Below are 27,833 nucleotides of genomic sequence, written 5' to 3' on the forward strand. Positions count from 1 at the left end.
TATCCCTATAGTATTAAAGCAGCGAAACGTTGCAGCGGAAATGCGCGTGGATTATTATCACCCTTGAAACAGGCAAAAGTGGGTCGTTGTTTCCTCTTCTTTGACGTTCGACGTGATCGAGAATGTAATTTAGAACGATGCTCCTAATTGCTTCCGATTAGGCTGTCTCTGTGAGACACGAGAGCCCAGCCCACGTAGAAAGACGGGATTTAACGCACCACGACATTGGTGTACGGAGTGGAGAGAAACACAGGTGCAGCAGGAAGTCGATAAACCGTCCTGCACCTGTGTGTATTGGGTTCGAACGTGAAATCCGAGTTCGCACGGTCCTTAGCCAGGTCGAGTCAATTTATTTGTCAGTTCTCCTGTGCTTAACAGGTCGCATGTGTATCGTGTCTCTATATTGTTAACCGTCATATCGATCTATCCTCGAGCGTCACGCAAGATCCTCGTCAAGGACTGTCGCGGATTCATTTGAAAGTATGATATTAGCCAAAGCTGGTTATCGCGATCAACGATCCAATGACCTGGCAAAAGCGGTTTAACTTAGTCGTAATGGAAAATGGTGAACAATGTGAACATTAATTAATAACGCATTTCTTATGTATTTTGAATGTTGTAATTTGTAGGAAAAGAGTTGACATTTGAATTTATTGACATATGTCCAGTTATTTTTCTGAACTAAGGTATTTTGATTTTAGAAGGTATCCAGTCAGTCATTAGAGTCCTCGTACACTGTATAAGTGGCTATCTTTAATATTTAGCTTCAAATAATATTATAGTTATTTATTAACCTACGAAGTACCAATAGTTATTTCATAAAAATATTCAAACAAATAGGAAAAACAAGTTCTTGCGTGGTCTCGCTATTTTTAACTTTAAATTAACCTTGTTTTGTCTTCTTTCTTTGCAATATAGCATATACTAATTTCATGGTGGAATTTGATGAAATTTAATTTAATTAAAAATTATTGTAGACTGTACGGAGACTAATCGTGAGTGTTTCGTGACTATGTATACTATGTTAGGAATTTTTATTAGCCAGACAAATTACTGTGTGACCGCATCACTTAGACATTCGCTCTACTATATTCCAAAATTCTGGAGCAAATGCCATGTCGCACCTCACAAAGGGGGACTAAATTACCTCTCATCTATCAATCGAATCTTCGATATCCAATATCTACGAGAGTGACTTCCAGTCACTAGTCATTTGCATAATCTCATTCGCACTTTCACTGACCACACACAGTTTGGATATCTATCGTAAATCATCCGAAAGCTGAATAATGTCAGACCAACTGCATTCGACGACTCTTAAAAATGTATCGTCACTGACATACACATACTTACATATACAATTTTGATAAAGTCTGCAACTTTAGACTTAGTCCTTATCAGTAACTCGCTCGTTCAAATATTAAATGCTCCGATGACTAATATGTTTTGGCGTTACCGTATAAATTCACTTCGTTATCTTAAATTAGTATCGTGACTCAAAATCGAGGTAGAGTTAGTCATCCAACGTTCGAGTCGTATAAAAACATTTCGATATCGATTCATCCTATATCGAGGGCTTATCAAGCGTCGATTTCATTCTCTGGGAAAACCTACCCGATAAATTTGAATTGGAAAATCGTTGAATCTAACAGGATTCATGGTGATTGAATGGAGAAACGATGTCACGGATACCACCGAGGAAACGGAACGCCTCTGCGCGTGCGAGACGAATGTCAGGAGCGCGAACGACGATCACGCGTTACTTTTAATAGAATGGGGCGCGCATCGGCGCGCACGAAACGGGAAATTGACGGCGGCGTGCGCGTACGCCTAGAAAATTTATGGTAATCCTGTGTCAGTTGCTGCCACGTTTCGATTTTTCCACCCTCGTCCTACATGTACGACACATCCTTCTGAATGTTTAATACTGCTTTTCCCTCGAAGCTTCTCTCTTTTTTTTTTTTTATCATCCAACGTCTTTTTTATCGTTGTTGTAAGATCGTATTATGACAACGCTATCGTCCTATGTATATATGCGTGGGATATTTACCTTGAATCGTATGTAAAACAGCAAACCCGAGACAAGTCGTACGAGTTATTCGTTGAATAGTAGATACACGTGTGTCTGATGAAGGGCTGCGCGATTCCACTTAAAATAATTTGTATAGCTTTTCGTATATGTTTGAAGTGGTTCATGGGTAATTGGCCACTTGTGTAAGACTTTCCTGGACTAACAAGTACACGCGTAACACGCATCCTTCCGTCTCTCCAACAATGATGTACAATTTGCTATGACCCGGTGATGTAGTTGATGGGAAGCCCCCCCACGTGTGAGACCAGCACTGGAATGCAGCTTGAATAGCTGCGTATGTGGTCGCTTGTCAACCTTAATCCGTTTATCAGCATCCAATTTCTCGCGTAAAGAGGAGCGATACATTTTTGAGCGAGGCTACCAGAGATTTTAAATAAAGTGGAACAATTTATATAATCAGAATTTAGATAGTGATCGATGTAATCCACAAAATTTAAAATTACCTGTATATAGTTGAGATGTTAAAATTCAACGGAAAATAGCAAATGATCACGCCTTAAACATAGCGAAATTTTACAAACTACAAATTAGAAGTTACTATCTAATAAATTCTCTTGTCTAACAATAACAGGTTTAACAATGAAATAAAGATTTAGGAACGATTTTTATAAATCATACAAATAGATTGATTGTTTAGTTTGACATAAAATTGTACACGCGGACGAGGACTGTGTCTTTTTATTGAACTGTTACGAACAATCGTGGCTGGCCAAATGTTGCTTATGCCGATGACCGACACGTATTGATCTAACTTTCTTAATTCGAGAAACTTGCACCGACATCGTGCTATTGTGACTCAAAGTTGACAGAGAATTCATCATTCAACAAACTCTCAACACCAGACGTTTCTAAAGTAGACGAAATTTTCTCAAGAAGTGAAACGACACATGGCGTGATGGTAGCCAAACGAAAAGAAGCCTGTAGAGACACGTGGCGTTAATTAAGTCGCGGCGAAGGCAATCGAGTCTGAGCCACGACGCACGAAAGTCGAGGAAAGTGGACGAGAATCGCGTGTCGTCGTCGTCGCGCCTCGTCACGTGTTGAAATGCAAACGTGAGGCAAGACTCTCCGTTTCGTACGCTCGAGACATCTCGTCTCGAGATCGAGCCGTGCCCTCTTGTCTCTTTTCGAGGAACTCCGAACGGAGCGTGTCCGAACGCGTGCATCTTGATTTTCTGCGCCGCGTCGGTCAGCTTTCACTGCCCTTGTCTACTTTTCGCATAAAATAATCCATCAATTATATTTCTACCATGTCTATGTGAACTTTCTGTCATCAATTAACGTAGACGAATAACTTACAGACGTGTCGGAATTATCGATTCACAACGAATGAATTTTGCTATTGTAGTTTCTTTGGAAAGTTCATAGCAAGATTTAGGGAACGTGTATTTAGGTATTCGGGAAATTTTACGATCGTTTCTCCGAAAAAGCTTGTCATTGTCAGCAATAAATTTCTCGAAGTAGTTTCTACAGGCTTCTCGACTATTCAGCTTCCTGCAATGGAAAAATGTTTTGTAAAGAGCAAAATATGGATAATATGCGATAAATTCTCGATGAACATTGAACATTTTTTACAAGGTCTTTCTGCCTGTTGGAAAATACCATCGATATGGATCAATACAAAGATTTTCCCTTTAATTGATGCATTTCATGTCCAACTAAAAGCAGTACATATCCGTCAATCAATGATTTGCTGGTATGTAATAGGAGTTGAATGCTTTCTACTGCGCTTTTATTTTCTATTTATTTTATTATATCTATTTCCTGCGCAATACATATCTATCTTGTAAAATACTAATGAAAGTAAAGCTTCATAGATTTTTCCAAGTATTTATGTATATGTCCTAACACTTATAGCCAACGATATACCTGTGCATAATAAATAATTTTTTTCAGCTTTTCTGAACTGTACAATACATGGGGTATAATAAAATAAACCGACTGTAAAAGACAAAAGGAACTTTCGAGCAATAAAATAAATATCCAAAGAACAAAACGTAGTTAAACACAAAAGGAGAAGCGCTGTTATTCACTTGGCGAAGCGCGTAATTCGCATCCTTTCACGGGAGTCGCATTGATCTTTAGGCAAGGAGCAGGTATAGGACGAGTCGAAGCGTCACGTCGGTCACGTTTTCTCTTTCCTCTTTCTTTCCTGTCCCTTCCTTTTTCTTTTTCTTTTTCTTTTCTCTCGCAGCCCGTTTACCCTGTGCTGTCTGTAGGCGTTAAAACGCGAGCCAAAGGATACCGTCGATCGATCGAACCTATCATCTGGGTCAGCCTCGCGCCACTCTCCACGTGTACACAGCCCTTTTTATTATCCTCTGCGCTCTCGAACTCGCCGCATCTACACGCTGATATCACAAGCTAACGAACTTACCCGGAGATACGGTGCGCGATTAATCAACGAACTCGAGGAATCTGCTCGATTACCTTGTAATTAGTTACGAGTCGCTGTATCCTGGAATTAAGAACCGAACGTGCTTCCATTCGGTAGGTCCGTTTGATCGGTCAGAGATCTTCTAACGGACGATGATCGAGGATTTTGCAGTGTAGGTTGTGTTATGTTCCGTGAGATCCACGGCTAATGGGGAACCAGTGTTTCGCAGGCGCAAGAACACTGCCGGTTGCGGAGTCGTAACGAGACGATACTCCTTGTACTATGGTATAATTACGCGGAGCAACTGTTATCTATGGCTTGTAGTTCGGTGAAAGCCTAAAAGGGGTAGACAACCTCGGTCACGCCTACATCCTGCTCGGAATGTTTGCGGTTTAACGAATTATTTCATTCGACTCCTATGCATCCGGCTAGATAAATTTCTGGGCAAGCGAAGTTAGCGAAAATCTCTCGTTAAAATAATCATTAATTTCCTGGAAAGAGGCCAAAGCTTTTAATTTGATGAATTCTACGATATGTCGAGCTCGAGTCATTATCCTTTATTCGATAAAGAATATCGTGTAATACGACATACAGGGTGTCGTAGAGGAGAACGTGAAAACTAGCAGAAAGAAAGAGAGAGTGAGAGAGAGATTTTAAATCGATAAAAGCAGAACAGAAGTTAAGGGCGAAGCGTACGAGAGTCGGGGCAATTTAATCAAGGAGATGGAACTAACGAGCCCTCTACTTTCTTTCGATCCTTTAATCCTTGCTGAAAGAGAAAGATAATTCTTGTGTGTCTTAGTCAAGAACTGAACAAGGATCTTTCTTGTTCATAAAGTGGTTAAATATGGCCGGACTTGGGTGAAACCGTTATCGGGATTAAGGTAGATCATATTGAAAGCAATACCCGATCGTTGCTACCTTGTTGTCTCGTTTATCGTTAAACTTTCTTCGAACGACTTGGAGTACACAATAAAATGTATAATTCAGTTCCCCTTAAGCGCATAATCGGCCAGAATATGAGAAAGGAAAGTTGATCGATGTTTTCGATTTAAGTTAAAGGCTTTCGTAGATTATTGGCCGGTTATTTATCGAAGCAATTCTCCACCAGCTACCACCGTTCGCGTAGAACAATTTTCCATCCACTTATTCCCGCGGCGATAATCTTCTCACCGGAGGAGAACATTCGCCTCGATCGCGATGGTTCGACTTTCGACGAGAGCAACGAGATACGCCAGCCGCTGACCGGACGAGATGCGATACCGCGGATTAATTCGCCGAGATTAAAGACACACGAGGACGATTGTTCGTGTTTCTCCGTGTATGTGCACCCTCTTTAGATTTCTAAGAAGGAAATACACTGGTGCTCATTGTACACTTCATTTCTTATTGAAACGAGAAACTGTAACGCAGCCGCCAGCAAATCCGGTGAGATTAGCTTCGGAAGAAGAGATTACACACCGCGTCGAAAATATCGATTATCAGATCGATACCACAACAAACACCATCATCGAGTTTCACCTAACAAGTTCACAGGGAGTTATAGCGAACGTTAACACTATGATAACCGATTGATGATGCTATATGTAGTATCTAGTATCATATGAGTGTTGGCTATGCGTACGATACATTCAGCGACTCATGAAAGTCATTGAACACTTATAGAAATCTTCTTACGGACCAAAAAACCACATTTACTCAACCTTTAACGTGAAAACTATAAAACTTGAGATTAGCTGCTCGTCATAGTGTTAAAGTGACTCGAATCAACTAATGTTAGTTAAATAATGTTAACGTAAGGTTAACTAAAATTTGCAGAGAGAAAAGTCCGGATCAAATTTCTCGAGTTTCGACGTTATCATAGTTTCTTTGACCTTCGTCCAAGACGAATCTTTCTGCAGACTCATTTAAATTCCTCTAAGCTTCATTCGTTAATTTGACTCGAAGGGGAGGAAAATGGGAGCAAAGCGCAGCAACGATTCTTCTTCGTGTCTGCTATCAAAAGGATCTTCGTTCGTATCTTTCGCCCCCCACATAATGTAAGATGTAGGGGACGGTCGTGTTTGTTCGTGAGTAGAAATTAGAAGAGTGCATTTCGTGTAACGAAATCTAGCCCTCGTCGTGGATTTTTCACCCTCGAACGTTTGATTCCACGTTGTTGTGTTGCTTATATCCGGCAACCTCCGGTTCTTATCTCCTCCCCAAGATCTTTCAACGGGTTCGAGAGGCTCGACACGCCGTGAAAGATCGTTTTTCCTTGGCCCTGGTTGCTCCACTTTCGCCGACCACGGTCGATCGTTTAATTTACAGAGATCCAAGAACTTGCTTCGCGGAAGCTCGGAGCAAGGAGAAAGAGAAAAATATATGAAAATAGGGGAGAAAAAAATAGAAGAGTGAAATAAAGAAGTTGGTGAAGTCTTTTTGGTCATGGGTGTCTTGGTACCTCCTCTACCCGAGATATTTATTACAGCGAAGCGAAGTTATTGCCTGCCGAAGCCACGATCCTTGGCAACGATCATAGGAACGAAATTATTTGCGTTCCTTTTGCGCCTTCCGGGAATCAGCGAGGCACGACCCAATTCTCGTTGATACACGTTTCGCCTAGTCGAGTTAGGCTCGTATTGGGCCAGATTCAGCATCTACAAACGAATTTATTAAGAACTTGGGTACAAGTGTTATATAGAATCCTGATAGAAAATTCTACGATCGCTAGACTGTGGCTATTTATGCATCCATAGACGATATAAAACTACAAAAATACATGGAATGCACGTAATCTGCGAAAGTATAGAAAATATCAAGTTACATTTAATGTGCGAAACAAGCCTCCGATTAGATTCTATTTCTTTAATTGCGCCCATAAATGTATAAATTTCTTCTTTACATCGATCTCGTTTTTGAAACCAATGCACTTTTTTCGTCTACCTTGTCGCCACTTTTGTTTATTGCTAAACCGTTGGATTCCATACAGGGGATTTTGTTGCGTAGGAGAATCGGTCCGTAGAAATGGATCGATCGTAACGGAATTGGATAACGCGTGGCAGCGTTTCAGTTAACTCCCTATAATCCCGATTAGCCGAGTAGACACTATGGCTAGCGTGAGTGTGGCGTTGGTAAGTCGTGCCAATTCGGTCGGTTCTTACGATTATCCGAAGCTAAGCGAGCCCCCCGTGTTATCGATAAAAGTGGGTCGATCAGGCGGGGCCATTGATTTTCCTTCGTTTCCTTTACTTGTTTTTGAATTTCTTCTTGATGATTCACGCGAAAATCTACGACTCGTATGAGTCGATTAGCAACGGAAATTGTTGATTACTAGAACATATCCCCGGCCTGTTAAACCGTTCCGATCGTATCTTTTGCCACGCGTGTATTACGCCGCGAAATTGACTCATTTATCACGTGGAGTAGAGAAAGAAGAACGCGCGCGCGCGCTAACGCGACTCAACCATTGCGACTGGCGAAAGAATCGCATCGCAGATTGCGTATCATCGTGTTGCCACTGAAAAACAGCTCGCGTCGCTTTCACCGCGTGCCATCTGCTCGTAACACGAGACCACGTACATACGTACGTCATGGCAGATTTAAACGTTTTTTGTTTTAATTATTTTCGCGTCAACCTTAATTACGAACGGTCTATGGCTTTGTTTACCTTGGAGGCTGCACGGATTGGCGTGTGGGCTGGATTCTAATCCGAGTAAACGCAGATTGCTACAATGTTTCGGAAAGAATCCGAGGTTGCGACGTTTTCAGGCTATCGTTACGTTTTATACGATACGTAGTTACACTCTCGTTCATAAATAGTAGGACTCCTACCAATTTCGAACAAAACGGGATACAATAGAATTCCGTTTATCTGCATCTGTTGGAACGAATTTTAGTTTCAATCAATTTAATTAATACTCGATCAATTGAACTATCGTCGATTAAATCCATTTGTCTGAACGAAAATTATATGTACGAAAAATGATAGATAATGGGAAAATGATATACTATGAACTCCAATTATATAAAATGTTTGTTCCTCGACCAATTCAGACAAATGGAATTCCACTATAATCAATCCGGGTTGACAGGTTAGAATTATAATATATTCATACCAGACACGTGATTCAGAATAGTCGGAAAGAGATTTGTCAAAATTACTTGGAAGAATTATAAGAAAATACGCGTTTATCGCATTTCTTTCTAATCCTAATTTACTTTTATAGGTATCGTAGTCTGAGGTATACTTCTGAACGGGAGTGTATGTATAAAGAAGATCGTGAAATGCGCGTGGAAAGCGGACGCAATTGGAAACGCGGTTATGACACATCCTCGATCACTCGTAGAAATCAAGCGTTCGCGTTATTAAAACGCTCGTGGCTATAAATAATCGGATCAGACATTAAACGATCGTTGGCTAAGAGAAAGTCATGTGTACGTGACGTAATTTTTGTAGGGTCCCTTTCAGCCGACACCTCGACGCGGAAGAGAACGTTTTTCTTCTATTAGATTTTTTTCTTTCCTTGTTTTCTTTTTTTAATGAGCAATCGGGATGATGATGCATGGTCAGTACCGAGAAGAAGGTCATTTTTGTGCTGCTAGTCTGATGGATTTTTGCGCCGACTGGACGATCGTAAAAAAGATAGTAACTTATCCGAACGGTACACGAAGCTACTTTTGGCTCATGGTCTCGGGGATTACCGTCACGTTTCGGTGTCCCTTTTCTGGACGATCGCGCGTATCGAGCATCACAATGCCGTAATATCATACACGCGAGCTGCGAAATAACGGGGACTCGCGTGACGCGCCAATTTAGCGATGATTTAATCCTCCGCGCCAACCAGTTTTCTATGCATTCCGCGCTTCTCGTTTGTCGGCGCGTAGCTGTGCCTTCGGATTATTGACATTTCACTAAGTTTTCTGATAGCAGTCGCTGTGCGAACCTTTTAGGAATCAAACCGATCAACTTTACTTTTTGCAAACTTCTCAATTTCATTATCTGAATGCCTTATTATTATTAAGCATTTCATAGAAATAGTTTATTTCCTTCCATAAGTTTATTCGTTTTCCAAGAGAATAAAATAAACGTACGTAAATCCCAATAGAATTCTTGAAGTATTGTATCGTTCGACACATTTTCTTTACGTTCTAATTTATGGAGTTAATCAATATACCTCAACGTATTACACACAATTTTCGCTACTTGATCCGATCTCTTCGAAACGTTAAAAATATCGGATCGTACTGAAACTTTTCACAGTTTCGAACCGACCTTTGAACCGTTTTATCGGATATTCCTTCGCTGAGATCAAGCATTTTTATTTTATAAAACCATAATTTTACTAGACTCCTCTTAAAAGTTTTCTGCCTAATGATTATCCAAGGCTATCGCAGTTTAATAATCGGCATCGCAGATCATCCGAAAATCACCGAGGGTTGCCGAGGTCATATCGTGTAACTTCATTCGAAGATTTAAGATGCCATTAAGATCTCATTATAGGAGCCTTAAGGTTCTTCAAAGATCTCTCAATCATCATCAAGTTCATAGCAAAATCGTCGTAATAGATTCTCCTACGTGCGAGATGAGCACTTTAATATCCCATTTACAATCAATCATCCGTTCGTTTAAAACGACCAGTTCAAAGGTCATCGTGAAAGCTTTTGGAGGGACCAAATCTATCCGTAGAAACGATTCACAACTGACAATTCGCCTGAGCCAAGCAACGTGACAAGATACCGTAATCAAGAACGAAGAGGAAGTTGAAGAAGAAGAAGAAGATCTCTGTCAATCCTTGGCCTGTCGGCAGATCGTGTGTCTGGTTCGATCGCGCCATGTACGAGGGTCGCCGCTATCAGGCGAGTCAGACTGCTGGACTTGGCATATTAGTCTCCATAAAAGGGACATCGATCGCTATTTCAGCGACTTCGTATACGAGGCACGCACGCGGAAGATCAAGCCGCAAGAAGCTCCTCCACCGCGTGGGTAACAGTATACGATCGATGGAACTTCGGTTGGTTGTGAAGTATGCAGCGGTTTAACTTCTCGGTCAAAACTTTTTTCTTCTTCTTTCGATTTCTCCGTGGGATCTGGCAAGCAACTTGAATTTTTCAAGTTGTCGCGTCCCACCACTGCGCCGCAGACACGCGCCCGTCTGCTTGGAATATTCATCGGCCCTCGGTCTCAGTTTCAGATTCCATGAGAATTCGGTGCGGTTGCGTAACGAAACTTTTTGCAAGCAGCGAGCAAGGACGAGGTACTTAATCGAGCTCGATCGGACTTGATACTGGAAACTCGTAGCGGTAGACCACTTTCCTCGGTGCAGATAACTGCTTCAGCGTTGTAATACGCTTTTAAGCGAGGCATCCAATTAACCATCCAGGTAACAGGATCAAAGGAACACGCCAACGAATCTGACAGAATTTCAGATACGGCTGTGCCATGTTGATTGGCGGTGATTTTATTTCATTAGCTGACCCTCGCTATCTCCGCTGGTTTTCGAAGAGAAGAAACAAATGAAAAACGAACGAGAAAAAGAAAGAAACAAGTTTGTCAGATATTCGTATCCTACTCGCGCTCGATGGTAAAGAAAGATGTTCCTGCGAATATGCTTCCTTTGATAATAATTAGAAATATATCCAGCTCTTCGATCTTTTGATTTTAAATGTACATTTTTTAAGGAGGAATTCAAACCTGACGGTGATGGTTTCTAATCAGTGTATAAGACTGTAAAGAAAGTGCCATTTATATTTAAATCCTATATCTATTTCTTAATATGTAACGCAGTAATAAAATAGTAAAATTTTTACGGTAAAGTTTCGTAGCATATATTTCAACACAAATGGCTACTTCATAAAGTGGACGAAGGCTTGCGAAGACTTTTATGATACAACACTCGACACCATTATTTACATCAACGTAACAAGAAGCTAATTCAAAATATACAGTTAGTTGTACAACATGGTAGAATATACCCGACCTAAGTGATCAATGGTTATATACTTACTTTCTTAAGTCATTGTACGTTAAACGGACAAATGTGTCGGCTATCCATATTCCTATCCTATAGTGCTAAACGTAGAAAAGAATTACTCGGGATTTCTTGGAATCTCCCTCGATACCTGGTCAGGTAAGGTCCTGACCAATATAACACTATTATAACGGTTCTATCGTCGAGCATCCAAATTGTTCCCCATTTGAGACTGAAACTATCGTTTCAACCGACGCATTTGTTTCCATATTCCTTCTTCAAAGCTTTGCAGTGTCAAGCTGTTACGTGCTTCCGAGAAACGTTCTAACGATCGTCACGTTATGCAGTATAGGTTCGGTGCAGCTTCATGAAACATTCCCTAGCTATAAAAGCGAGCTTGGCGCAAATTGCCAACCGCGGTCGGCCATGTCGTACGCTGGGGATATTCTCGCATCGCGAGCTTCTCACTCGACCGGCTCGCGCGCCTCCTCCCACCTTCCTCTTGTGCGCGTTTACGCTTAGCGAACGCGACGCTCGGTTTATCTTCAGCAAGAAAATCGCGGCCTGCCTCAACAGATCCGATGGATCGATCGAAACAGCACGCCGCGTTGTCATGCTTCGATAAGAAACACAATAAAAACGTGTACCAAGTACAATCTGGCGTTGCTCGAGTTGGCCTACGGTTTATACCGTTCAGGTGAAAGTCCATGTCTGTTTGTTTGTTTTTTTATTTATTTACAATTGCTATAAACTATTTGCTACATGAAAGGTAATATATAAGAAGGAGACATATGGTTATACATGTGTAACTTGAGAAAAAATTATTATTTACGAAGGTATTCGAACATTTGTAGACTGTTTTTTTTTTTAATGTGTTATATGTGTTATATTAGACGTTTTGAAATTTCATTAACACTGTTACGAAACCCGACTACTATGATTATATTAGCAAAGCGTGAAACAAATGTGAGAATGTATATAGAAATTACAAAGTATTTAGTTCAAGTAAAGTTCCGCACAGATCAGAGAAGTATTTAAATCAGTTATCTTGTATTATGTTAATAAACTTGTTATTCAGTGGGGCCATATTTAACACATATTATATCTGCTTAAGATGGCTATTTATACAGTATGATACTTTTTGTTTTTTTTTTTATTAGACATACATATGTTTGTAATACATATCTTGTAACTTCTATATATTATATACATCCAGATTTGTTTTAAACTTTATCGATATAACTATGATACTGGCTAAAAAATTAGTAAAATTTTAAAATATTTTATGTAATACGCATAATGTATTCATGAAATATTTTATAATATATTTTTATAGTAAGTATTCAAGTATTTCCACAAGTCATTGAATGTTACTGAAAATTCAAGTTCTACTTAAGACATTTATCCACCGATCCTGTTCCTTGGATATGTGTTCTAGAAATGAATTCTATTATAAACTCGTTTTTTCCGTTTCTTTTTTATTTGCCGAGTCAGTGAGCTTCCAGTATTTTCAGTGCTGTATCCGCTGCACACGCAGTATAAATATGTATTCACCTGATTGTACGTGCGTATTAAAATGCACATTAACGATCGCATCTTTGAGATCACTTCCTTTGCTTTCTTGCCTGTTGGGTATCGCGATACGCTGTAAACGGTCGTAATTACCGTTTAACTGTAATTCTAGGCACAAGTAATTGCCATTTAGCCGTGCGTAGAATAATGTTATAATTATAATTTTTTACGACTCCGTTAAATCTTTGGAGCGTATACTGTTAAATTGGACAATGGTTACGCGGGGAAATAAAATTACTCGCGTTTAGCAATTGGAAAGCCTTAAAATCTCGGAATATTTTTTAAAGAGACGGATATCCATCTTTGAAACAAAACGCGGAGCTTCTAGTTTATCGAGCAATGGAAACCAAGATACACCAGTGCATGGGCTATGAATAAGCTTTTACAGCAGGGTACAGAGAGCACAATTGTGCTATTGAAGCAAACGTATCGTGGGTAGTGGACATTTACGCGCAGAAAGCCCATCAGTTATTGGAGCATCTCGATCGATGCAGGAGTCAGGTTCAGTTAGCCAGTGAATTCTTTTTCAAATCCCCGGTCCAACGATCTTTCTCGTCCATTCAATTTCGTTTTTGCCATCCGCACAGTCCGAACGTGTATTTCATTTTCCACGTTTCGACCATTCTACCGTGGCCACTCATCCGTTCAGCGTCGATTCTCTCTCTGGTCCAGGCTGCGCGACGCAATTAGATTCCGGGAATTATATTCAGGTGCACAGGCACATGAGTATAGGTTAAAATTACGCGGAATGAATTGAAAGCTGATGCTGTGCTTTTCAATCTCGTTCCGAACGAAACGAAAAATCCGTGTGTCTGCCGGGCGAATCGTGCGTCCGCGTGCTCGGCAATTTCCGGCACCCCTCGGTGGGTCTCTCGAACGCGCCGCATCGCAGCGTCATTCAGTTGAACGCTGACCGCCACGCGCGAAGGATCGCGTTACGTTCAGTATCTGTGCGACGTCACGAGTCACTCCCGGCTGTCAGCTCAGCTGTTCGTGCACTTTGACAGTGAGTCACGTCTCGCGTTTTCCCAGCGTGTCCTCGTTCCATCGTAACGATCTACCATACGATCGTCGATCAAATTCGCTGCGAGAAAGTTTGCGTACGATTGTCGAGCCGATAAATTGCGTCGAATATTCGCCTTTCCAGTGTCTGTTCGCGAGGCACGTGCTCCTCCCGAGGGAATTAAGTATCGTCAAAGAACACAGTGCGTTGAATTATTCCCTCAGACGGACGATTAGAGGTTTGTACGCAAACAGAGCTGCTCCGTTTACGGACGGTCTGTTGGCAAACACGCTCGTCACACAGAGAATACGACATCGAGAAGGCTGTGTCTCCGATCAACGTTCACCTCGAGCACGTACACCGTTGTACGCGTTCGAAATCGCGCGCCTGAAATTACATTCAAAAGGGAACATTGTCGGGACACGTTCCCAGCCTCTTGGTAGCTTCTTAACGAAGCACTCCGCCTTTTAAACGAATTCAACAAGGCCACTCGTCCGCGGTCAATTCGTACCAGTCCGCGTGGACGGATTCGTCCCGCTCGTCTCCTCGCTCCATTAGGGTTGACTGACCGACCGATTCACGAGTTATCGTGCTGGTCCGCGCGCAGTCTAAGATACATTCGCGAAGCGTGTACGATGCGCTTGTTCCGTCGCGACAACGTGATATATCGTCGAGGAAAACAGAGCGCGTGAAAGGGGAAGAGAGCAGGATCGTGGACACAGAAGCGTAACGCCGGTGGCTATACCTCGAGAGAAGAGGATTTCGAGGCTGCCACGCGAATCCAGCGCGTAGTCGTCCGCCGAGAATCGTGAGCCCAGACGATCCGCAGTTAACGATCAACAAAAGTACTGGCCGGTAATTAGAGGTGGATTAATTGGACCGCGAAGCAGCTCGCGCCGGACGCGATGAAAGAGAAGAGGAACGTTGCGAGGAAGAGAGGATCGCTAGAATAAGCGCGCTGTGTTGCTTTCTCGCTTCAGGGATTCTCGTCTGCGACGAATTCCATCTCGTCTCTACGTGTAAATATTTACCGCATTGTCAGTGAACTCATTGAACTGAAAGACTTCTTCGTGTAATACGGATCTGTAAATTGGAACCTGTTCGCGAACAGGTTGTCCTTGTTCAGATTGCAGTTGCGATTTCCAATTATAGTAACTGCTCACTAGTGTGTTTATGATACAGTTACCAACCTCTATCATCGTTTTATCAATTTTTACGAATTATTAGCTGTCGTCTTTTTTTTGTACAATCTTCACATTTATCGAAAGGACTACTTCCGAGGTTAATTACGATAAGCGAAACTGGGAAGATCGGAAGATCGATAGATCGAAAAAGGGCGGTCGATCGATTGATTACGAGCGCGAGTGAATCGGCGGCGGTCAGCGTGTCGGGGATCGGGTCGGAGGATGCGCCGTCGCGCGACAACGCGATTTTCGGCGATCGTGGCGATAGGATGTTGACAGCCCGTTCTGGGCCTTTTGGGCTCGGCGTACCGCGAACCCTGGGGCCCGCGGAGGGGAGTGATCATCTCTTCCTACTACCTGAAAGGGCACTGATCATGGATAGCACCCACTTGAGACAGGACCTGGCTGGTCTGGACTTCAACTTGCACCTGAACCTGCTCCACACTGCGCCTCGCGGCAACGTCTGGCTATGTGAGTCTCGCTACTTTGTACTAGGTCACTGTCTAGGGATGATAGAACGCGCGCGCGCGCGGTAGACGCTTTTTATATCCTGTGAAAACCAAAGAGGCAGAGATTCCGGTTCCATGGAACTGGTCTTTCATGTAGTTTCTCTTGTTTGTTTCGATGATTTGACGGTGTTGCTACAAACGCGCGTTCATGGTTGAAATGTAGACAAATTGCAGGATTCGTATAGTGTGTATAGCAAGTATGTTTGATTAAATGGCTTCGTTCCGTCGATGATTCGGCATTCTGAATACAAAAGTAGGATCTTTTGTTTCTCGTCGCTCGTTCACCTGGTTCGTTTGTTAGAACGAGTTTTACGATCGAGACAGAGCGAAATGTTTAACGCGTAATCAAGGTGCATTTGTTCGGATTACGTGTTTTTCGTCTGAATGGAGAACACGTTTGAGGTTACAAAAAATGCTGTTTTATTGGAACAAGTATTCTTTGAATCGCGTGCTCAACGCGGCTTCTGTGTGTTTCTAGCTGTTCGTTTTAGTCGTTTAGCGTTTTCTGTTTGAATGCAGTGGAAATAAACCATAGAGAATTTTTATACACACGTAATCATTGAAATATATATACTATTCATAGATCTTCATAGCAATCGTATTGTGTAATGTTTTTTGCAAATCTCTCATGTTCGGTTCTGTGTTTTCATAAAACATACCAATTAATTTCTGAAGGTAACCTAGAAATTGTAATGATCGGTGATTACCGTAAAGTTTTTACTCCTGTCTCAAAAGGTCATTAAATTGCATTCATCCTAGAACATAATTCTCGGTTCAGCTTCTTGGCATAAATTTACCAACTAACTGTCACGAGTAAGAAAAGCTTTTCAGATCGATTCCTTTTTCGCTTAATGAAAGTAACGCAGCAACCCAAGGATACTTCATTACCATGATGAAGGCTCTGGTTAATGCCAGATGTCAATGCGAGATGCATTCTGAATATTTTTGCTTCTCCTTTAACATTAGTATTACCGACCACTCTAATGCAAGACTTGCATCAAAGAAATCAAAGTGAGCGGTACATGAAGATCATATAATCATATGTATTATAAAAAATCATTTAAATTCTCAAAAATATATCATTGTAAATCTATGAAATTTCTATGAAAGGCTATAAATTACTTTATCCATATATTTTATAAAAAGATCATAGAAGTTCCCAAAAATGCATCGCCATAAAATTATAATGTTTCCATAAAACTTCGTAAATTGGTCATTTTGTCTGCCCTAATAATTTTCATATTAAAGTTACGTGGTTCTTCCTAACGATACACTCTATTATTCAATATCCAATTTCAAGCTCTATTATTACCATTTATTACAAAAATATATTTTTTTAAATATCGTCGATTTATCACATAATACATATTCGTAAAATTTCCGTTGCCACGTTCGTAAAATTTCACCATATTACAAAAACATCGGATGATGTCGCGATGACAATCGTGCGTGTCTATCGATGAAAACGTTACGCTGTTCGTAATTTTCGTTACACGGTGTTCTGTCAGTTTTTAATTTTTGTCAGCCTGTTTCGGTGGAGCCAGCAAAACAAGGAGCATAGAGCATGGAATTGTACTCGAAAATGGAAAACCCTTGCCTCTGTGTTGCCGAGGGTTCGGAAAACAAGGGTGCGCGTTATTGGTCCATAAAAGTAGCTGTCGTACGAACACGTCTCGTGTTTCACGTTTCGTGATGTCTTAAACCTGCTTTTCGGTCGACTTTCTACCACACATATATTTTACAGGATCTTACGTAATCTTTTAATTATGCTACTGTCAGAACAATTCACCTTTATATCCTTTAAAAGAATGTATTAAGTACGAGTAATTTAGCACTGGCAATCTTTAATGCGTGTTTTAATATGTTGCACTTGAATAGTTAGAATTAATATAATCCGATGAACTTAAATAAGAATATATGAATTTCTTCGCAGCCAAGTCAAACAACTCCATTTCTGCATGTTTCTTTATTTCATTATTCGAATACATGATCAAAGATTGATTATTCTGAAAACAAATAATTTATCTCCACATGTTCATATATTGTAAGAGGAGGACACGACCTGTAAATTTCAAACTAACTCGGGAGAAATAATTCTTGAAGTCCACTGATATGTTGCATCTGATACAAACAATAATTTTGCCAAATGTGCTTACGTATTGTAACTAGAATGAACTCATCCCGGTTGAATCCATTTATCCAAGAGCGAACTTCCATTATATAAATGAATCGCAGGTATATCAACTTTTTGTCCCCTCATAATTTTAGACAAATGAAATTCTGCGGTAATTACAACGAAAAATTTGAAGCCCGTGAATTTCGATTACAGTTAAGTAGACGAAACTACTCCCCATTTAGAGCACCGTAACATCCTAAATGTACTCATAAAAAATCAACATCCTCGTATATCTCATCGTGCTCGTCGTTAGAATGGTATCATTAATATTCATCGTTGACCTCGTGCTGGCCATTATAGTTTTCGTTCCGACATTTGTTCGTGATGTTATTGTCCGCGCCTGTCAAGATTGATAATTACTTTTACCATAAACGTGTTCCCTTTTTTTTTCCAACGCGATGGTCGAACTCCAGGGCTTCATGGCGTCGTCAACTAACATTTTCTCGTTGGACTTCTCGCAATACAGTTAGGTCACTTATCGTACCAGGACAATCTGGCTGTTTTTAATAGCTTGCATCGTAACGTCGCATAGGTAGAGCTGCTATCCCAACCGTGGTCTAGAAACTTGCAGTCTTATTTAATGGGACTACAACCAGTAATTTCTGTTTACGTCGCTGTCCCCTTTCGAATGCAACGTTGTGTTCTTAATAACGCGAGGCATTCGAACAACGCTCCTAACCTAGCTTTTTGCTAATTATCGTTAACACTATTACGTTTGCCTCGATACGTATCGGCAGCTAAACTAACAAGGAAGCAAGCGTACAACTTTCGAGTACTGTTATAACTCGGATTTTGCATCATATTTTGCGCGTTACGAACACGCGAGCTTTTCAATCATGCCCCACCGTTTTTCAAACCAACGACACGCGACCGATTTACAATGGGACATCGAGAATTTGCACGAAACACCATTGCGAAAACTGGCTTGGTACAATCACGTGTAATTTTCTACATTCCATCGAAATTCGCTGAAATTCGCCGACCGAATGCGAAAAATTGTTCGAACGTGTTCGCTTGTTTTCAGCCCGTCTAACTGAAATTAATTGCGATATTTTGAAACTGTTGAATGTGGTCGATGGACGTTCATGGGCCAGTCTGAAAGTCAGTTTGATTACGGATAATATTGCTGTGCAACGTTCTTTTCCTTACGTAACGCGAGAAAGGTGGAAACGAGCTGGCGACTTTTTCCCCTTTTTTCCTCCGATTGTAAATGAACCGTTCAGCTGTGACGCGATAGAAGCACACCTTTCGAAAAGAACGAGAATTCCTTTAGGAATTCTAGTCGAACAGACTCGAGCATAATTGCTGTACGAAAATTCCAAACGCTCGTTCGATCTTATCTTTGACTACGTGTTTTTTAAACTTGCACCTCTATTTTCCAAAGTATTTAGACCAGAGCTCTAGTCAAGTATTCAAACACTTCCATATCTTTAACAAAATGCAATGTAGCCAAAAAATGATATATGTACAGATGGATTTGCAATGATTTTATCCGTTACGATAATTATAATTAGCGGCGATGAAATTAATTTCCAATAGCTAATATACAATGACAGAATCGGTGTACATAGCTAAAGATTGTTAAATTATGTTGTTCTTTAAAATCCTCTTCGTTCTCAGGTTGCTTAATTGCGAAACTATGAGTCAGACAAACTGACACAAGCCCACTAACGCTATTTCAAACAATGATATCTATCAATAATTACATCAACGATATACACAAATGTACAGACGTACATCAATGTAATCGTAAAGAAGGAAGTATATACCGCTACCATTTTTTAATAGATAATTTCTATTTATAATCTGCTAATACCATAAGAAGGTGACAAATAGTACATCTAGTTACTAATATGTACATTTTGATAAAATTTATATTCCGTCGTTGCATATCTATTAAAGTGTCTATAGATTTATGGAGACTGCGAAAATTTGTAAAAATTTGAATGTTCGTCAACAACGCGATTAAAAGAAGATAGTATAGCTAGGCAGATATATTGTTTCTGACTCGTCAAATATCATAGTAGTTACTATACTGTGCGCATTTTTCCATCTTTTAATTTTCTCTAATGGTATTCTATATTTAGTTTTCTACTACCAATAGTGTGTCACGTGTTTCAACAATTTTCAATAGTCATATTGTAAATAGAAATTTAAGAATCTAGTTTGCATATTCCTCGTGCAAACGAAGGAAGTTATCCGCGCAATTCCATCGAATTAGGTATAGACCTTGAATCGACCGATGCGTAATCCTAATAATGAAAACGTTATTACGTTGTCGTTGTAGGATTGTCGAGATCTCGTTCACCGTTGGTCGAGCAACGTAGGAACGCGATAATGATTAACAAAGGCTCGTTATTAGGCTAGTTATTAGGCTCGTTATTAGCCTCGCTGTAATTCTACGCGAAACGAAGTTGGCCGAGACATGAGAGCACAAAGGTTCCAACTAAAACGTGGAGATAGTGTTTTCCATAGTTCGGGCGCGGTTATGCTGTCGTAATCGCGTCTTTCAACGAGTAGTAGTCGACTTTGCGCTTATCCCAGATGTTTCAGGCGTTCGTTTCTCATTGTTCTCGATAAAGATCACCGCTGCTGTCTATTCAATTTCGAATGCTTGTTTCGTGTTTGGAGGGTAGAATCGTTTGATCATCTTGATTTAAAGCCAAGAATAGAGTTCAAGTTGGCGTTTCGTGTTAGGGTTCGCGATTATCGGTTCACGTTATGTTTACCAAGATCTTAACAAGCGTTTAGCGTGATTTGTTTCTTGCAAGATATTTCCTATCATCGATGTTAATTACTATTCTAACACGATTTTTCATTTTTTAAGTCCTGGATTATATAGTCATTGTATATTCTCATCGTTCCTAAACGAATTCTAATTCCGGTAAATTGTTTAAAATCTAGAGGATAATGTTAATAGAAAGTGTACTAGTATATAATTTATTCATTTAGAAGCCAGTTGACTAATAATATAATCTCCTAGTTGATTATTTAACAATGTAATCTATTTGTAGCTGTCCAAGTCACGTTTAACAAAATCATCAGCAAATGAATGTTCGGTCTGCTAAGTAAGTTGCAGGAAATTTCCGTGTAAAATAATTATTTGGTTGTAAAGGTTTATTTTTAATCGTGGCAACAGTATAAAAGTTAAACGATCGCATTTATCATTTTAGCAATAAGCAAGCGACGAGATTATTCCCAGTGTCGGCTTGCGTTATCTTCGTTAGTTATTTCAACCACGCTTGCTTCTATCGTCTACGACGTAATTCTCTGTTTATATTAATAAAATTCCAGGAAGTTCCTGATTTCTAAATTCAAAATTTTTCAATGTTTAAATTTCATATATTTTATCTCGAAAGAATCAGAGAACACTGATGCGATCGCAGGACCATCCTTTTTCAAGTTCAATTAACGCAGTGCACCGTTGTGAATTTTCACCACAAACTTTGCCCCAGGCGCAAATATAGGCTAATGTCTGCAAAGTCTGATTAAGCCAGGGTTTTACTACTTACATACTAGCGTGATTTCTCACGTGGAACTTCGTCCAGGAGGTTAATCTGGAATACAATACGGATATCTCAGTGCCTCGTTTACTTGTGCACATTGTATCCATTAATTCAGTCGTCGAGCACTGCTCGTTGAACCGATAAATTGTCGCACGGTTTCTCGAAGAGTTTGTTCGATTCGCCGCGCGATTATTATCAGTCTTCTTGCAGTTCGCGTTATCACGATGCCACGCCTTTATTCACTATGTGCAAACAGCTTCACTTGTTCGATATCGAGAATTGGAATACGCTCGACGAAAGCAGAAATGAAGTGAGAAAATAGAAAGACGTTCTCATTTATTAGATAGAATCGCATTAATTATTTTTAATCCGCGCTCGACGATCGGTTTAATTAAAGATTCGACCTTAAGTCGGGCCTTGAGATCGCAGAGCACAATTTACCAGGCTTGCTGTATGTACGTAGGATATCTTTAGTAGAAAATTTCCGTGTCCTTTGTCGTTTATCCCGGCTGATTGATCGCATGCCGATCGTTCGTTAATCCAATTACTCGCACGGTAATTAAGTAGTTACGTAGGACTGTCGATTATCGTGTATGGTCTTGCGTACGCTGCAATCGACTATTGACACTGTGAGCCAATAGTTCAACGATTCTTTTTTTTATCGCAGGATGAAGTCAGATTCTATTCGCAATAGAATCTGTGGTATATTAGATGCAAGTACGCCGGTCGTAAATTAAAACTTGGTAAATTGCACCTGGTTCATAGAAGAAGACGTAGATTTTTAATCGTGGATTGGAAGAATTATTTCCAAGTTAACTTTCTAGTTATGGTACATTAGGAACACATTTTTGATATGTAGATCAAAGATGTGTTCTGTTTTTAATCAATGATGGGGTAACAAATAGAGTAGAATTAAATAAGACACCCATTGTATCGAGAATTTTAATCCTTTAATATTCTCCTTGTAATCTTTAATTAAAGCTATACAGCATTATGTCTCCATCACTTTTTGCTCAATAACAATTGTCGTATTAGGAATAATTAATGAAGTAGTTGTTAATATATTATATGTTAATTGTATATTACATTATAACATAGTCGAGAGAAACAAGAAGGAACAATTGACACATACCCTTGTTTTCCAATGAAGTATTTTTTTATCGAGTTTTATACATTTCGTTTGCATAGTATCAAATTTTCGTAGTTATACGGAAATTCTACGGAATGATAACAAAATTAAATATACTCGCACCTAATCATTTAATATATAAATTCTACGTGTGTGCCAATACTTTTTATAGCTCCTGTAATACTCCCTTTAATCCCCGCAAATGGCTCCCATTACATGATTCGGTACTCACATATTTCATGACCGCACTATATCGTTCCCAGTCACATCTAGAAGTTTTATGATAGTCAACGAGTTTATTACACTGTTAGTTAATTGAATTAATGTCGTACGTGATACGTTATTGTCGTGGGCAAGTAATACGGAGAAAGAACACGAAAGACTCGACCTTGGATGGCACTTTTCAACGGCCAATTTTCACGCCAGAACGCTCCATATAGTCTCTGGTGACACCGAATAATCCTTGTCACCTTTGTCAAACTCGAGATCGATATCGCACCGCGCTGTGATACCTTTCGATGCATAATTGATTATAGAATGTCTTTGCTAGCAGTGACGCGAAACGCGGAGCACGATATTTCGTGTGACTCGGTTCCGTTTCTGCACGAATGATAAAGCAAAATTGCAGACTGACCCAGATATTTGTATCTCTCAAAATAATTAGAAGATCGTTGGCTAAAGTTATTCCCGGTATCCAATCTGATAAGAACTTCAATGAGTTGAAGTTGAGTCGGTTGATTAAAAATATTTCCAAGGGTCTGCAAAAAATCAAGCTTAAATTTTTAAATCGAAGCGATTTAAAAATTTAGGATAATCGGATTATTCGGAATTAGTTTGTTTAATATTACACGATGATTGACGTTCCCTTATTGAGGATGATTTATACTCCTGGATTAACTAATGTCTTGGTCTTGAAACCAGTATTTTAGTATCTCCCTGTCATAAATATATATATATATACTAATGACTGGTATCTAAATTACCCTTCATATTCCACGTTATGTATCAATATTCTTTAATAAGTTACAAACTAATTAAACGAAACATGTATTCGTTTCCGGTAAAACTGGTTCTAATTTACCTCCAAAAACATCAGAGTAAATATGTTTCCATTAGTATGAAATGACAAAAAGAAACCTTCTGCACAACATAAAACGACATTCAGCCTCGAAAGAATTAGAAGTATAGTCATATTTAAAGTAAAATTCTTTAATATTCTTTTAATATCATAGCAGCGATGTAAAGTACTAATTGCATTGTTAAGCGCTTGATCAATTTATCCTTCGCCGAAATAATCGACAGCCGTTGCAACGAGCAAAGCATACAGAATGTATTCTGCAATCAACATGTTAAATTAGAACATAATGATCACGGTAATCCCAACTTGTTTACAATATTTAACTTCTTATTAGCTCTCTGACTTCTTCAATGTTTCATAATATAAGTCAATATGTACATAGAGCAGATCGTAACTGATCTTCTTTCTTTTGTTTCAGGTGAGTATCCTTTCGAACAATTTAACGACACTTTATCACGACATCTGGAAAGCTGCACGTGAGTATCTGGCTCATTCGTTGCGCATCAGTTTCCAGCGAGGAAAAAGAGAAGAGAAGGCAAGCTTTCGTCAAATTTCTTAACTATCATTAAACATGATGAAGCGCGGCACTCGAACGAATTCCTTCGTATATATCGACCGGTTCTTTTTGCTATTAACGCGCGTAAGGGTCAAACCGATAGCAATGTGAACCGAATTCCGTGACTAACGATGTTAATGAACGTATCCAGCGGTTTAGCCACGCCCTTATTGACGAATCGATGCCTCTGAAACCGAATCGAAGCGCCGATCTCACTAGCCGGAAACGCGCGTGTGCCATAATGACGGGCCACGTGATCGATGAATTCGTTTTGCTATCCTTGAACACTTATCTTGTTATACAATCGCGCGTTACGTGTGTACGAATCTTTGTCGAAATTAACAAGGCGTGGTACCGAAATGATGGATTCGCCAGGAATTCCACGGAGGAATTGGCAAGCCTCTTAATCGATTGAAAATTCGATCGCGATTTGCGATTACGTTGCGCTGAATGGTCATTGGGATATTTACAGAACATAGAGGAAAATCGTGGAACTATATATCAACTATATATTTTTCTTCTTTCTTTTTTTTTACCGTAATGTGGATTAGATATTATGGAAAAGAAAGAAAGACGAATCAAATTGACAATCATTATCGTTCACTAATTCTTCAGAATTGATCTATGAATAATCTCTTCTTTCGTGATCTTTTTAAAATTCCTCAAATACAATTCGACACGTGGAACATCGTCAGTATAGTATACCACTGAGTTGACACTTTATCATAATGGAATTCTGATTAGGTATATCACGATACGACTGATGTTTGGGTAGAGCAATAACAACACTGAATTGCTAAGTCGCTGGTTCGTGTTTCACGAAGAGGTATTTGACGAAGGAAGGAGGTTCGCGAGCTGTACGTAGGAATGTAGGTTTGCGTGAATAGATATTGATAAACAGCGTTCGTCGGTAGTTTAACGAACTTAGTAAAGAGCTTCGTTGTTGATATACATATCGTATGACGTTGTAAATTAGATACGGGACTTGAAGACTGCTTCGGTTACTTATGTCTCAAACGATCCCATTAAATTAGTGCATACGATACGTCGCTTCTCCGAAATTGGAATTTTAGAGACTAGTGCTAACCATTAAATCTTATCTTGGATCACCACATTAAGGAGCAACTCCATTCCAAGGATTTTTTAATGTACTGATAATGTGCTAATAATTCTGCTGTTTAATATCCTACAAAGTATTTATACGAATTTAGCATTTTGTTGTTTGATCGACATTCGTAATAGACAATCTTTGTGCCAATCAAACGTACGATAGAACGTAATAGTAATAGACTTTTAATATAACGAAGGCAAATAAGTGTAATATAAGTAATTATATTTCTGAATAATCTTATCTTATTATCTAAAAACGAACATTAATATTATCAACAATACTTGCATGTGTCTAATACGTGCACTGATATCAGCCACTTTGACTGCTTTAATAATTTTAGTATTAAACATAATTATCAGAAATACAAACATTCTAAGCAATTTAATATACGTAATGAAAATTATACTTAAAGAAAGAAATATCTCATTCGCATCGATCTAACACACCTCCTTCGATAAACTATCTTACAAACCCGTAGATAATAAACAGTTTGCACACAGGATTTTCTCAGATCGTATAATATAATTCTGTCGGTAGATTCATACGCGATCACATTGCTGTCGTTCGACACGACGGTCGAACGTCAATAACGGCAGAACGTCCCTCGAGTCCTTCCGGTCGAGCTGTCGATCTAATGAAATTCTCGATAGCTCGACCTCTTTTAGGCGTCGATCACCGCGGTTTATTCAACACGATTGATAAATATCCCCGCGAGAATCGAGTATTGTCGACGAAAAATACCGATGAATAGAACCGACCAGTCTCTTCTACTCGTGAATTCTTCGCGAGTCAACCGGCGAAGCTTTTTCTCGTTTTTTCTCGACGATCTGATCGATGTTGGGGGAACTGCGAATAGTCAGACAGAGGTCTAGTCGTCGTATTCCCTCGTAGCCTCGATGACATTTTGTATTCGATGTTAATGGCGTAATAGCTTCTCGAAGCGTGATCAAGAGGAGCGGTATCGATACAGAGACCGCCATTGTATCGCGTTATCAATCGACTACGATCGCCGTGTTCAGAGGCGATCCATGAGCTCGAAGTGTGCTTTGATAGTTATCATAGATCTTCAAAGGAGTAATTTATTCGGTTATTGAAACGAATAATTTAATGAGCTTAGCAGAGTATCAGGGCTATATCGACGAACGAGATCGATATTAATTACAATTTGGTGACATGGTTCTGTCTGGTGATGAACAAGTGTTAATGGCGGCTGTTGAGAAGTTCGAGGATTTCGAGTACTCTCACGGAGACGTCGATTGAGTTAGATGCGCAGCAATTGGGGTCGACTTAGCTTGAGTTCGAGTCTACAAAATTCCGCTGCGAATGGAGCCAATTCTCTCGATAGTTTCTGACAAATTATTTTTGAACGAAAGTTATCGGAACTTTATAGCATCTAGAATTGAAAGACATTTTATAGATTAGGATAGAACTTCGTTTATATGAACCTGTTGAGTGATAAGCAGTTCATAAAACTAATCGGCAATTATATTTAATTATCTGCAAATATTAGTCATAAAGTAAACTATTTTCTACCATAAGAATGTCATTATCTTACCCAACAAAATTTTACTATTTAACAAGAATTTAGAAACTGTTTTAACCATTTTTTAAATAATTAATCTGCATAATCGATATCTTGTTAGGTATTTTTAAAACTAAGTCTATTATTTATATTCAAAAAGAAAGAAAGGATTTAACGTGGTAAATCATTTTATCAATTTTCAATTTAGAACAGTTTGCCGAGAAATTTACTTTGATAAGAGTTCACTGATCGCTCCTTCTTACTATCATTCTTCATTCATATAATGAATTCATTTGCATAAATCGATTCACTCGATTGGTTCATTTAATGGGACATTGATAAAGATCTTGTTTCAATAAATGTAGTTGGTATAAACAAAGTTCTATTTATAAATTCTAAATGAAAACATGAAAGAGCTAAATCAGATGCTACGAACAAGAAATCGTTTCAACGACGAGACATTTTTATTCCGCAATTATTGCAAATAAAAACCAAAGACTCGCTAACTCTCGTAACAAGCCGAAACTCTCGAATCGTATCGTACTCGAGGAACGTTCACAAAAGATGCACTCGAGAATCTCGCAATAAGGTCATTGAAGCCATCAACCATCCTATATTTTTTACTCTCCAAATATCTATCCAGGAATCTCGAACAAATTGTATTGAGTAAGAAGATTAAATATTTATACAGACAAGGATCATCGCGAAAAGTTTAACTTTATCGCTTGGAGCTCTTTCGGGTCTCCTTGACTCTCTCTCCCTCCCTCCCTCTCTCTCTCTCTCTCTTTCTCTACGAGATTTTCGAAAGATCACCGAGTAATTTCTCGGTTAATTTCGGCCTTGGTTTAATACCCAATCGTTTCCAAGCGGTTTGCCAAATTATGTGGTGCGTGCACAATGTGTAATCTGATTTATAGATCAGAAATTGGGCTAGGCGACCCGGCACACCGGATCAATACCTTTTCTCGTTGTCTTCGTTGGTAGGATTCTCTCGAAAATCAGGTAATTTCTTACGGTTTCACAAAATAAGACAATATAATGTTTCTCTGTGTTCTGCTTCGATATTAT

General features: G+C 39.5%; 1 protein-coding gene across 16 annotated transcripts in view; it reads left to right on the forward strand.

Annotated features, from left to right (window-relative positions):
• The window catches only part of LOC126918944 (MAP7 domain-containing protein 1-like), a 197,569-nt gene that overhangs the window by 47,784 nt on the left and 121,952 nt on the right, over positions 1-27,833 (forward strand). For 2 of the 16 annotated variants that reach the window (XM_050727533.1, XM_050727535.1), the window contains exon 1: positions 13,909-15,649. The exons of 13 other annotated variants lie outside the window; for them this stretch is intronic. In XM_050727533.1, the coding sequence (XP_050583490.1) occupies positions 15,448-15,649 (202 nt within the window). In that variant the 5' untranslated portion in view covers positions 13,909-15,447. Of the gene's footprint in view, positions 1-13,908; positions 15,650-27,833 lie in introns of those variants that run through there. One more of the 16 variants, XM_050727542.1, reaches the window with a different exon arrangement.

The sequence above is a fragment of the Bombus affinis genome, chromosome 7 (genome assembly GCF_024516045.1).
Source record: "Bombus affinis isolate iyBomAffi1 chromosome 7, iyBomAffi1.2, whole genome shotgun sequence".
Lineage (NCBI taxonomy): Eukaryota > Metazoa > Arthropoda > Insecta > Hymenoptera > Apidae > Bombus > Bombus affinis.